Raw genomic sequence first — 13,814 nt, 5'->3', positions numbered from 1 at the left:
TTTAAACCAATTGACTTTTATTATCCATTATAAAACGCTTTAACCTATACCACAGTCGGGTAATGGGCTATGGATAATTTTTTATGGTCGTCAAAATGTGAACAATTTATAGGTACTTACGTATAATAAAAATGTAACACGTCAAATTCTGTACATAAAAAATATTTTGAAAATTTTAGTAGTAAAATTTGGATATTGAAACCAAAAATATTTTTCTTTTTTCTGTCTGACTGTCCGTGCCTTTTGTTGACCGGGCATCACGCTGAAACTACTGAATGAATTTAAATGAAACTTGGCACGATTTGAGCTCATAATATATCGAATAGAAGTGTAGAGTAATAAGATAGTTTCAGTTGCGAAAATTAAATCGAAAGGGGGGTTGAAAGTTTGTACTTCTTCTTTTACTAGTTACATATTTTGTAAAAATTGGTATTTAAATACTACAAAAACACTTCAAATAAATTCATTTGAGAATTTTCAAAATTATGCCCCTAAATGATTAAAAAGGGGTTTAAGTTTTCTTAATATAAATCGTTCATGTTTTGAGTGCTAGTTTTGTAAAATGGTTAGCGAACTATTTATTATATGCGAAAATATAAATAGAAGGGGTGAAATAGGGGTTGAAAGTTTACATCGATTTTCACGCAGACGAAGTCGCGGGCGTCCGCCAGTATTTAAATTAAAATGTGTTATTTGTTTTTATCACAGTGATTTCATTATACTGTGCTCTGATAATAATATAAATAAGTTAATCACGGTATTCAATTGATAAAATGTGCAGTAACGTGAAATTTATCGATATTGATATGTTCTATTGAGCAACTGTAATTAAATAAATTTAAAATACTCATTGTGCCATTCGGTTTCACGTGCGTTTAAACTTTAATTAACGTATATAAATTTAACTAATCCAAACTTTTAAATTAATTTATTTATTATTATGTTAAATAATTATTAAAATTACGTTTTAAACCTTTTGACGCCCTCCGTGGCGCAGTGGTATGCTTGTTGGATTTACAAGACGGAGGTCCTCGGTTCGATCCCCGGCTGCGCCGATAGTGGTTTTCTTAATTGGTCCAGGTCTGGCTGGTGGGGGGCTTCGGCTGTGGCTAATTATCACCCTACCGACAAAGACGTAACGCCAAGCGATTTAGCGTTCCGGTACGATGGCGTGTATAAACTGAAAAGGGTGTGAATTTCCGTCCTCCTCCTAACAAGTTAGCCCGCTTCCATCTAAGATTGCATCATCACTAACCATCAGGTGTGATTGTAGTCAAGGGCTAACTTGTAAAGAACAAAAACAGGTGTTGTATGGCATGATATGAAAGGATTCCAAGAAAACTTATTAAATAAAAATTTCAAGCACTCCAGTAGATAACCGTACTATTTTAACTTTTATTTAGTTTAATTATTATTTATATTTGTTTAACTCGACTACTATTTAACAACACTTGTTTTAACGCAGTGGCGTAGCGTGCGTATCAAATTAGGGCTCAAATTATTTTCTACACAAAAGAAACAAAAATGACAGTTAATCTATGTAGGATATTTCCAACCTTTGGGCGCACGCTTAAAAAAAAATTGTTTTTTTTTTTTACTTTTCTGAAGTGAAAATTCTATAAGCACCTTGGCTTACATTTTACTAATTTTTGCTTTCACGTGTAAAGGGCCCCTGTAGTTAGGGGGTCCCGTATCATTGATACGGCGCTACGGCGCTAGCTACGCCCCTGTTTTAACGTTCAAAACGTAATTTTACGAGTAAAATAGTGTAATTTAAATTCTAACGTTTTGAATAATATTATGCTAAGACCACCTAGATAAGAAACAATACAGTAGAGGAACAGGTAAAACCTATCTTGTAATTATTACTAGTTTTTAGAAATCTGTATTCATGTTGATGCTTTTGTCCTGGGTAAATCGCTTGCTATTATGTATATTTTGTCAACGGTTTTTATACCCGTCTGCTATCTAAAGTTTTAACCTATAGTCTAAGATTCGTATTAGAAACGACCTTCACCTTAATGGATGAAAGTGTCTCATGACAAATTTAGTACTTACGTTAAAAAAAATATATTGCGAGTAGGTTGCCTCAAAAAACAAAACATATTTGATACAAATTACTTTACATCCATTAAACAGATGGGTTAAGGATGTTTGTAATTCAGATCTACGACTAGCAGACTACTTTTAGTGATAATACGGCAATGACAAACGAAAAATAGACTTACAATCAGCAACCCAAAAACGTCCTCACTAAATGAGTGCCAAAAAGAAATTTTAGGTGGACTTTTCAAGTAGTCGCATTGCAAATTCAACTCTCGACGGATCGTTTTGATCCATCTAAGATTGATTTTGTTTAATGGGGTCTCAAATGAAAGCGCACTGAAAGAGATTATTGAAGACTTGATCGAGAGTGGAATAATTAATTTCATGACCTTCGGGGGTTATTCAAAATATTAAATTTTTAGATAATTTTGATGCAAAAATATGATGATTTCGTTGTTTGATTTGATTTTGACCTTTAAAGTATACTCTTACTAGCGGCTCACGTGACTTGCGCGTTTCAAGTTTCTTTACGTCAATTTTATAATTATTAAAGCCTGTTATTATACATATATCAATTCTGTAGAAAATCGTGACTAATATTACAAATGCAAATGTGACTTAGTTTGTTATTCTAAACGCCTACACCACTAAACTGATTAAAAATGAAATCACCAATGAAAAGCTATATTATCAGCGAGCTCAGATATGCAGGTTCCTCCTCCTCCTCCTCACGATGTTTTGCCTTCACCGTTTAAGACACGACATGATATTTAATTTCTTAAAACGCACATACTTAACTGAAAAGTTGGAGGTGCATGCCCTGGCCCGGATTCGAACCTACGGCCTCCGAACAGCAACATATGCATGGGAATGAAGCGTTTGTAGAAAGAGAATTGACGTGCCACATGGCTACAGGCCCTTATTACTCGCTAACCCAGTAGATATGACTTCTGCCTTCGACCTGGACCGGACTGGATTCGAACCTACGCCCTCAGAGGCGTAGGTTTGACGGCCTCCGTGGCGCAGTGGTATGCGCGGTGGATTTACAAGACGGAGGTCCTGGGTTCGATCCCCGGCTGGGCTTGGATTTTCTTAATTTGTCCAGGTCTGGCTGGTGGGAGGCTTCGGCCGTGGTTAGTTACCACCCTACCGGCAAAGATGTACCGCCAAGCGATTTAGCGTTCCGGTACGATGCCTTGTAGAAACCGAAAGGGGTGTGGATTTTCATCCTCATCCTAACAAGTTAGCCCGCTTCCATCTTAGACTGCATCACCACTTACCATCATCTTACTTACGTAAGATTGTAGTCAAGGGCTAACTTGTATGTATCTGCAAAGAAATAAATTGATTGATTGATTGATTGTATTGAAAAAAAAAAATATCATAACTACAACCCAAAAAATTTAAAAAATACATACATATAGCCGAACGTAGAACCTCCTGCTCCTTTTTGGAAGACGGTTTAATATTTAAAAATAATTTTAAACTCCTGAATTGTTCTAAAGTATTAAATAATAATTGATTATTTATTTATTTGTGATTTTAGTCGAATTTCCCAGATTTTTAATAATAATTTATAAATGATGATGATAATAATATCACCTACACGGAACCCTAACAATACATTATAGTTATACGATAAAATAATAATGATTAATTTAAATTTTGATAACGAATGTGTACACTCATATTATAGAGAGCGAAAAACCAAGGTCACGCATTTTTAGGAATCCCATATAGGTCCACTTCATTTAAATATCAATTGACTTCATCATCATCATTTTCATCGTTTGACGTCATACAATCAGGTTCTTATTTCACGTTATTTTTTTACCTACCTAATTATTTAAAAAATCCTGATTTTACTTATTTTGTTTTCTATCAAATTGCATATTTTTAAAGATATAATGTTTATTATAGAAAATCATAATTCGTTATTATAGTTTACCTTTATATGATATTAATTGATTATGAAACACGGCTAAAACTCACGTGATATTACGTCGGAGTATGCCCGACTAGTTTCGAACCCATACGGGGCCCTTAGTCATGAGCTGGTTCTTGCATCGCGGCACGATCCAAACTCTCAGTTTGTCAGCCGTGTTTCATAAACAATTAATATGAATAACACTCACGATAGTTTAAATTCTAAAATTACCTTTATATGCTTAGTGTCGTACAAAATTGTGTAAAAAAAATAGTCAGGGATCCGTAAAACATTTTTTACAACTGATTACTATCAGTGAACAGTTTTTCGTGAGTATAGATAGCTTCATCTCGATGAGACGATCAACTTTTTTATTTACGAATATTCTACCTACCAGAAAATGAAAAAATCTGAGCGCCGGAACGAGATAAAGTGCCACACAATTTGTAGGATATTGTGGCTGTTAAGTAGTATAACTATTAATCATCATTAAAAAATACATCTGGTCAGCAACAACCTTTGATAAACTACCCTCCTCCCAACTCTCTAGGAGCTCTCTAGTGACGTGTCCTCTGAGACTCAGACCTCGGCTTAGAGGGTCCTTCGGAAAGGGTGTTTTGGCCGGACTGCCCACGTCCGGGTGACGTCAGATATTGAGGACCTCGTCTTCGCCGGCGAAGACGCTATGTAGCTTGTGTTTGTGTTGCCTGGGGAGCATTATCGTTCTTTATGTGATCGTCAGGTTCGTAAAGAACGTTTTTTGGGCGTCTAGATCTACAATCGGCGTTGGAATCGGGGCGTGAAATCACTGACAGCTTTACGTGCTCTCCGAGGCACCATCAACTTACTAAGCAAACGAGATTTTTTTCTGAAAGAAGAAACCAATTTTTCACACCTCGACCTAGAATTCAAACCATGATCGCTCACGCCCCAAAACCATTTCAGTTTTAGTTAATCGCTAACTGTGACCCTCCATAAAGCTCAAAGTCAGTCAGCGGGCGATGGAGCGATCTATGTTTGTAGTTTCTCTGCGTGATCGAATCAGAAATGAAGAGATCCGCAGATGAACCAAAGTCACTGACATAGCTCAGCGAGTCGCGAAGCTGAAGTGGCAATGAGCAGGGCAACTAGTTCGAAAAACCGATGCACTTTGGAGCCCCAAGGTGCTGGAATGGCGACCCCGCACCAGAAAGCTCAGTGTTGGTCGACCCCCCACTAGGTGGACTGAGGACATCCTGGATGATGGCGGTTCAAGACCATTTTGTTTGAAAGTCCATTTAAGTCCAGCCGTGGACGTCCATCGGCTGTTTAATAACTTCGAGATAGTAACAACCAAAACAAAAAAACTAAGCTCAAGTCATGGTCATTTAAATTGTAACTTCTTTTTTTAATGAGTTAAAGTTAAACAATAGTGTAATAATGATAAAAATAATAATTAATGCACAAACAATCCTAGGTTTAATTTGCAGACCAGACATTAATTACGTGTGGGTACTTACTATGTACCTACTTATATTGCAAATGTTATGTGTTGATTTGGCTTATTTTGACCTAGGTAGGTATTCCAATTATTATTTAATATTTAGCGGTATCTATTAATTTTATTAACCTTCTTGTGTTGGTTTTCAAAATATTACTTTCCCTTTTATATCGTTTATCTATGAATACCATTTAGATTTCAAACTTAAAATACTAAGTATTTCGTAAATTAGAACAATTTGATACGCATTTCCTCAATTTCGATTTCAAAACGATGAAAATTTCAATGAAAACAAAGTTGAGATTTTTATCTCTAACTTGATACTGTATATTATGTTATTTTTGTCTAGATACATGTACCTACGAGATTACAAAATGAGGAAATACCTAGATATGAATATACAACAAAAACCTAGGTTTGTATTTTAAATGTTAAGTTATTACTTCCGAATAAATTTAGTAAATCTTAGCAGGGTTAAGTTTTGCCTAATTGAAACTAGATGGAAACAAGTCAATAATTAAAAAAATAATAAAATAGCCCGACTGCCTGCTCCTGCACCTGCTCGCACCTAGTCATTGTAGGATTTTTAATATTGTCATGACATACCATTTTGAAGTCCTTGATGATCCCTTGAATTTGATACCCATATCTATATGGAAAAAAAATATATATATTCACCCTAAATCTATAGCGTCTCACAGCCGTCGTGTTGGTTTTTTTTAACTTCACCTATCTAAGAACACTTGGGTTATTAAGACAAACCTAACGATATCTTAATTGCGTAAATTCGTTCACCGGTTTGGAAGATATGAGGTATTAAAGAACATTACATATAAACATACTAGATACGGGTGAAAAACATAACCCTTCTTGCAGGCGGGTAAAAATACCATTTTGTTGTGGCAAAACTTGCTTAATAATTTATTGTTTTGACCTTACGACGTAAAATGACCTTAGTAAGTTCAATACCTAATGCACTCTGTTCACAATGGTCAATGACAGTGGCCACAATCTGAACCCTGTTTGTGAAAAATTTCGCACAATAAGCAAATTAGATTTAATTTTTTTTTTTTTTTAACCACACTTTTAATTTTAGCAAGAATTTTGTTTATAACAGATTTAAATATTTTAAATTAGACAATTATTTTGCCATAATGATTAATTATTGCAACAATTATTTGATGATTATTTGATGTCGGTAGTGACCCAACCTTCTGCATCAAAGGTCATGGGTTCAATTCCCGCAACTAGAGTCCTTATGTCTCCATTTTATATGTGTCATCATCATTAACCCATATTCGGAGCAGGAGTCTCCTCTCAGATTAAGCCTTCCACCACGCTGGCCCAATGCGGATTGGCACACTTCACACACGTAGAGAATTATGAAAATTCTTAGGTATGCAGGTTTCCGATGTTTTTCCTTCACCGTTTATGACACCAAACACACCTAACTGAAAAGTTGGAGGTGCCGTACCGGATTCGAACCTATACGCCGTCCGAAACGAAGACAGGGGTCGTATCCATTATCACAATGTAATTATACAGGGTGCTCCGGAGTATTTCCATAACTTCAAGGTGTTGACAAGTTCACTTATAGGAGCCGAACTGCATATCTTTTTTTTTAACTAAAAAGAAAACTTTTTATGTTTTTATACAAAGTAATTCAAATAATTCCGACTATCCATGTAACACACGCCTTTATCTAATCATTGCATTTTAAAATACGTAATCGTAGGTAAGACTGTCGATATCGATGTGATATTGCAACTGGCACTCCGCACTTCACTAGTAAGCTGCTTCATGATATTTATCAATAAATAAGTTTGGCTAGGTCATAATATAAGGAGGCGATATAAGGGACACAATTTAGATCTATTTACAAAATAAATATTTTTTTACTTCGAAAATATTCAATTTAGGATACATGTTCCTTAGACATTTTTAATTAATTTTCCTTGAAGAATATAACCCTAGAGTTATGGGAAATACTCCCGAGCACCCTGTATATGTACGGGGTATAGTTTTCAATTAGAACTTATTTATTGCTTTTTGTATGTACTAGGATATCATAAGGCGAAAGAAACAGGAATTCGAGCGAACGTCGCGCGACATAGAAGCGGAAGTTCGCCGCGCTGAGCTACGAGAGAGCGGCGAGGACCCCGCTACGCCTGTCAACATCACGCCAGAGAGACCGAAACAGCCTCGTGAGTATTCTTTAAATAATCATCATCATTACCGTTATCATCATCATCGTTATCGTCATCATCATCTTCTTCATCAATTCCTTTTTCTTATCACACTTGTCTTATCTTTCATATATCAATGGTCTTATCACTTAAGTGGGGTCGGCAAAATAGGTATATCTATTTCTTTCATTCGCTTCTAACATTCGTCAACTATTCCTTTTACAGACATATCCTCTTTCACACACTCCAAACATTCTGGCCTTCCTTTCCTCTTGTGTCCTAAAACTTGCAATTTCTCTTCAACTTCAATCATTCTTCTGATACTATGACTTTCATCCGCATCTCATGTTCATACCACGCTAAGCTTTTACTCCTCAACTTTTCCGTCACTGGTGCCACTTTCAGACTTCCCCCTTATATATATTCATTCCTCATTTTATTCATCCTAATCACACTACACATCCATCTCAACATACGCATTTCGTTTCCATTAATTCTTCTGTTAATGGTCGGTCCCTTTTGCTGCCCAATTTCCTGATCCATACTACACGGCAAGTCTAACAGTGATCTCCTAAAACATAATATCTTAAATCAAAAAGTTGACATGCCGTGTACGGAGTAAGTAGGTATGTAAGCGGGCATATTTTTTTATTTAGATGTTATTATTTTTAGGGTCAACAACACCGCCTCCTCCGATTGAAGGTGATACGCCCGAGAAAAAACCGGAACGTCGCCTTTCAAAAGATAAAAAGAATCACAAAGCCATTGATAAAGTAGATGGTCCAAAAAAATTAGAGGTGATTCCAGAAGAGAAAATAAGAAAGAACAACAAGTACGACAAAACACCGAGCCCGCAGAAACCTAGCAAATCTAGCAAAGACAGTTCCAACTCGAGTTCTAGTGATTCCGAAGATGATTCCTCGTCTAGTTCCAGCAAATCGTCATTGGAAAGTGATCCCGAAGTCAAATTAGAGAACATTCGCCCCAAGAAACGCAAACACAGAAGCTCTAATTCTAGTGAATCCCAAAAGAAACTGAAGAAAAATAAAAAAGAAAAATATCAGAAATCCAGTGAAAAAAGTTACACCAAGTCAAAACATCAAGACGACTACGAGAAAATAGAAAAATCCAAGTCTAGAAAAAAGGATGATTACTACGACAAACATAAATCTAGAAGTAGGGATTACGAGAAGTCGCACAAAGAGAAGTATAGGGAAGAATCGGACGATGACAGACCGAAGAAACGTTCGAAAAGATCACGTTCGATTAGTTACGAATCGCGGTCCGGACGACGGAGAAGTAGAGATCGGTCCGAAGATAGATCTCGTAGGCGCGATAAGAGATCTTACGATAGGGATAGTTTCAAGAGGGATAGGTCTTACGATAGGTCTCGAGACTACGATAGGTATGAGCGCTCTAGGGACGACCGCCACGACAGCTATTCCCGCCATCGCCGATGAACACCAGGTTACCAATTGCTCAGGTGGTATTTTTATTTCCATTTTTATCAGTTATGTCTAATCATGTGACAAAAATCTCATCCCTTGTTAATTTATATTCCAATCGACCAGTATGTACATAAGTGTTGTAAATTATAATAATAATTAAACCTTTCAAACAATAGGCTAGTTGACGCTTTTTTTAAATGATCATATAGTTCTACTAGACTGAAAAATTCTTTTTTTTTTCATATTTTTTTAGACGAGATTATATGAAAATTTTAGTTTTTAAATGTGTTTTTAACAATACTAGCTAAAACGCCTGTCGGCCATGACAGTCTATATTTCAACTGTTTCATTTTACGACGTCACTACAATAAATCCCATACAAATAGAGAGTTTGACCAAAATATTAGTTAAATAAAGTTCTAAAAGAAATCCTTAACTTTTATTAATTGATATCGATATATTTCAGACCCTTATTCCATGTATTACACGAAATTAATATTGTTTATATTAAATTTGAAATGAGTCAACTACCCTATTATTAAATAATTTATAATTAATCTAATCGAACTATATAATAAGTTTTCCAAGCTAATAAAAAATACGATTAATTTTAACCTATTCAAATTTATTGAGAAGGAAAATTGATGGGTTTTTATTAATCTTGAATTCCACAAGTACCAACGTCAATTCAAATAATCAAATGTAAATTGCTATGATAATGTAGGTATATGAAAAATATCAAAGAACTGTGATAAATTAGTGTTCTTTATTCTTGCAGGTTCTGGTGGCTGTAGAGATTATTGCTTCAAATGTAAATAGTGTTTTGTGCATATTTCGTTTGCAATTAGCGTGTAATAATTACAATAAAATTATTACTCTGAATTGATTTTTAATTTATTTTTATATTCCTATTAAAATATCTCAGTCAATTGATCTATAAAAATCAATGATGATAAAAAGTCATACGATAAGAAAATATACAATTTTAAGGTCGTGACGAACAGAGTACAAGATCCGGCATAAGAATACCCTTATCTGTTATTTAATTGGGATATTAAATAACTATTGGGATATAAATTTAAATTTTTTTTTTTTTTTTTTTACTTTATTTAATCTCCTTCCCTCATTGGTTAATTAAAAACATTCGTGCACTAGTTAAAACAATATATACACAAAAGAATTAAAAAGTAAAGGCCAGCTTTAACATTGCAACTGTGGGGTTGCCAGATATAAACAGTTGAAAAAAATGTTTATAGAGATAACCCTCGTCAGATAATTAGTCGTCTAATATGGCAAATAAAAACTTATTTTATTATGCTTAATTTAACTTTATTAGGTTGCCTTGCATCTAGTTCATGTTTTCTTAGATTTTTTATGAAAAATGTGTTTGGCCTTTTAACTAGACAACCTATTTGCAATGTGCCACTGAAAATTATCTAACATTTATTTCATAGCACTAATGAATAACAGATGAGGGTATATTATACTTCTAATGCCGGATCTTGGACCATATATCAATAAATATTTTTTAAACTAGCTTCCTTGTCGCCAGTCTCATCAATATGGTAAGCACATGGGAAAAACTTTTCGTTTAAACGTGTTTGAGGCACTGTAAATGCGTGGTACACTAAAAATTAATTTGAATTTCACACCATAAAATACGCTATGCGAAAGTTTGTTTTTTATTACTCCGTGACGTTGTTCAAATAGTGTACAGATTTGGATGAAATCTTGAATAAATATAGATTATAATTTTTACCCATAATTTCATTAGGTTCCCGCGGGATTTATGTATAGTCGTTACACGTAGTCACGAGTTACATTTTAACGACTAACTGGTTAACACAACAAAGTACAGTAATCGTTTTTCTAAACAAATTTTCAAAAACCTATGCAATGGTTACAACAGACCTACAGTTTTAACTGTACAGTCGAACTGTTACATCAGTTGTAACTGTATCGTTTTTTTTCTAATAATTTTGATTGAAAGATCTGTAGCCTTGATAGCCTGAAGGTCTGTAGCCTTGGTTAAGTCGCAAACATGGGTTGCAATATTTACTAAGGAGATCAATGAAAAGATACCTTATTAAGCATATAACTTATATTCCATATTTGTACAAATATATTATCTACAATTTACATCATTCAATAAATAATAGTAACTACAGTGACAAATTGTACTGTGATAATAAATTATATTATTCATATTCTGTAAAACATCTTTCAACATTGAAAGCTTTTTGTTAAAAATTTAAAAAAAAATTGGTAATATTATCATCATGACTGTATAATAAGTATTATGCATGCAAACTTTATGACATTTCGGAACATCGTACTTTAAGCTGCACAGTACAATATTTTAGGTATCAGCGGTAACCTAAGGGCGTAGCGGCTATGCATCCACATCCTTTATGTATGACCTGCACTGACACACTTGCAGCTAATTCTCAATGCGTCATAAGTTATGCATCCGACTATAGTAACCATGCATTTCTAAAAGGTAATCAGTGAATGAAACATGAATCTCATAATAGAAACATTTCTTTAGAAATTAGTTACCCTGGGGCTATAAAAATTGGAATTCTAAAATCAGTCCAATAGTTTACACAAACAATTCCAAAAGATTACTTTTTGCATTCACTATATATATATGAGTAAAGTTTTAAACAATGCACAGATACAACCTTTTCACAAATGTACATAATTAATGTCTTATAACTAACAATTCCTTTAATTATTTGCCAAATCTTTGATCACATTTATTGTATTTATACAGAGCACCTAAATAACTGTTGATGTTAACATTATGGTTGACAGACAACTGGATAAATTCTGTAAGTCTTATGTGCCAGGGCAAAAGACCATATGTACAACACATAGGCCCTGTGTATAGGACCAACTCAGGGTCTGGTATATTGGGGTACAATTGTATTAGAGCATCATTAAACTCCTGTGCCGTGTATTCCTCGGAACATCTTCTACTTTTTAATCTATCTTTGGCTAAAAGATTTACGCACTGGACTATTCTCTGTCTGCCGTCATTTTGTGAGAATATATTAATATAAACTGTGTTTGCTTGTGTGCCATTTGTGTAACCGTTTAAATCTGGTTTATTTGACCACTTAATGCAACCAGGGACACCTTTCTTTTTTCTCTCTATTTCCATGAATAAGTCCTCTTCATGTTTTTTTAATTGGCCTGTAATACAAAAAAAAAACAAAATACATTAAAAATAAAATAATTTTCATGGTGCAGTGGTAAGGGAAGTAGATTTACTAGAGGAAGGCCCTGGGTTTGGGGTCCCCAGTTGGGCTTTTTTCTTAATTGTACTGCCAAGAGATTTTGAATTCTGGTGTGATGTAGACACCGAAAGGGATGTGGACTTTCATCCTCCCAACAAGTTAGCCCACTTCCATTTTAGATTGCATCATCACTTGCCATTAACTGAGATTGTAGTCAATGGCTAACTTGTAAAGAATAACAAAAAAAACATCATGATCAGGCTATATAAATGGCCCATTACAAGGTTAAGGTTACCTTAATTTAAAAGAAATATGAAGCTTAGTGTAACATTAACAACCTCCCACATTTTAGGGCTGAGAACTTTTACTGAGGATTTTTTGGAAGAAACTATTACTCCAGGACTCGAACCCAGGACATCATGATTTAAAGCTTTACACTAGCTACTAGACTTGAAAAAATATATGAATTAGTTATTACATCATTCAAATAACTTAAGGTAACTATGGTAATTTTCTTACTATTTACCTGTTAAATCATGAAAACTGACGAAAGGAACTCCCACTATAAGACTCCAGATAACCAGAAGTGCAAGATCACTCATAGAATGTACACTAGTGTCTACCAATACCACTAAATGCTTCAGTTTCTTCTTCAACTTTGGCACACTATCTAATAATGTTAGAACATCTCTCTTCGTCACATGTTTATCAGGTAAAATGCGTGTTTCACAAAATTGGTAATAAATATTCTGAACTGCAACAAGTATCTTCACAACAAAGTGTATCAGAATAAATAGGAACTGGCGAAGTATTTTTGACAGCATGATAGATGTTTGCAGACACTAGATTTTTATTCCTCTATTTAACCATTTTACATCACTTCGCTTTTTACAAATAGTTACATATTTTCTGGTTTAATTCAATGTGATCATTTCGTCGGCTTCCAATAACCAATTTCCAAAATCCAAGTCGTCAACCGCTTGTGATATCCAATCACGAGCGTAAATGTGTAATGTCAGAATTACCAACATAAAATAAAGGCCTTCGTTCAAAAATCGATGACTACACGATTGTATAAAAAATAAAATTAATTTATTTGGTAAGATATTAAAGAAGTCGACTTCAATGAATTAGCTAATATAATGTGCAGTTTATAATTGCGTCTATCTTTTATATTCCAACATTTTTAATGACATACGAGGCCAAACAAACACAGATTAATGTTAGGCCGGTTAGGCCAAATCAACCTTGTGTTGTGACATCACTAACTTTACAACAGCGAATGAATCAGGGTTACCACTTGCTAACGCAGTTACCATCTTATTTGGGTAAGTATTTGACCAACCTTTGAATATTTTTGTGAGATTTTCGGAAACTTCAAGTCAACATGAACTAACAATACAATATAGAGATGACAATGACGGACGCTGGTGCTGGAATGGTGATGCCTACATTCAGGCTATCAGTAAGCTTACTTTGGGGCTC

General features: G+C 34.5%; 2 protein-coding genes across 2 annotated transcripts in view; one reads left to right on the top strand and one right to left on the bottom strand.

The window, feature by feature from the left end:
* Nucleotides 1-9,969, top strand: part of LOC112053604 (arginine/serine-rich protein PNISR) — a 28,815-nt gene extending 18,846 nt beyond the window's left edge. The window contains exons 10-12 of the mRNA XM_024093066.2: nt 7,516-7,657; nt 8,312-9,122; nt 9,866-9,969. Of these exons, the coding sequence (XP_023948834.2) occupies nt 7,516-7,657; nt 8,312-9,099 (930 nt within the window). The 3' untranslated portion in view covers nt 9,100-9,122; nt 9,866-9,969. The remainder of the gene's footprint in view (nt 1-7,515; nt 7,658-8,311; nt 9,123-9,865) is intronic.
* A 1,201-nt stretch (nt 9,970-11,170) lies between these two features.
* LOC112053605 (dehydrodolichyl diphosphate synthase complex subunit nus1) lies at nt 11,171-13,520 on the bottom strand. Its single transcript, XM_024093067.2, has 2 exons — nt 12,856-13,520; nt 11,171-12,285 (listed from the first exon to the last, which is right to left on the bottom strand). The coding sequence occupies exons 1-2, from the start codon at nt 13,151-13,153 to the stop codon at nt 11,822-11,824; spliced, it is 762 nt and encodes a 253-aa protein (XP_023948835.2). The 5' UTR covers nt 13,154-13,520; the 3' UTR covers nt 11,171-11,821.
* Nucleotides 13,521-13,814: the final 294 nt, after the last annotated feature.

The sequence above is a fragment of the Bicyclus anynana genome, chromosome 13, assembly GCF_947172395.1.
Source record: "Bicyclus anynana chromosome 13, ilBicAnyn1.1, whole genome shotgun sequence".
NCBI classification, from domain to species: domain Eukaryota; kingdom Metazoa; phylum Arthropoda; class Insecta; order Lepidoptera; family Nymphalidae; genus Bicyclus; species Bicyclus anynana.
The sequence above is the reverse complement of the archived record's forward strand: the minus strand, read 5'-3'. Positions and strand labels throughout refer to the sequence as shown.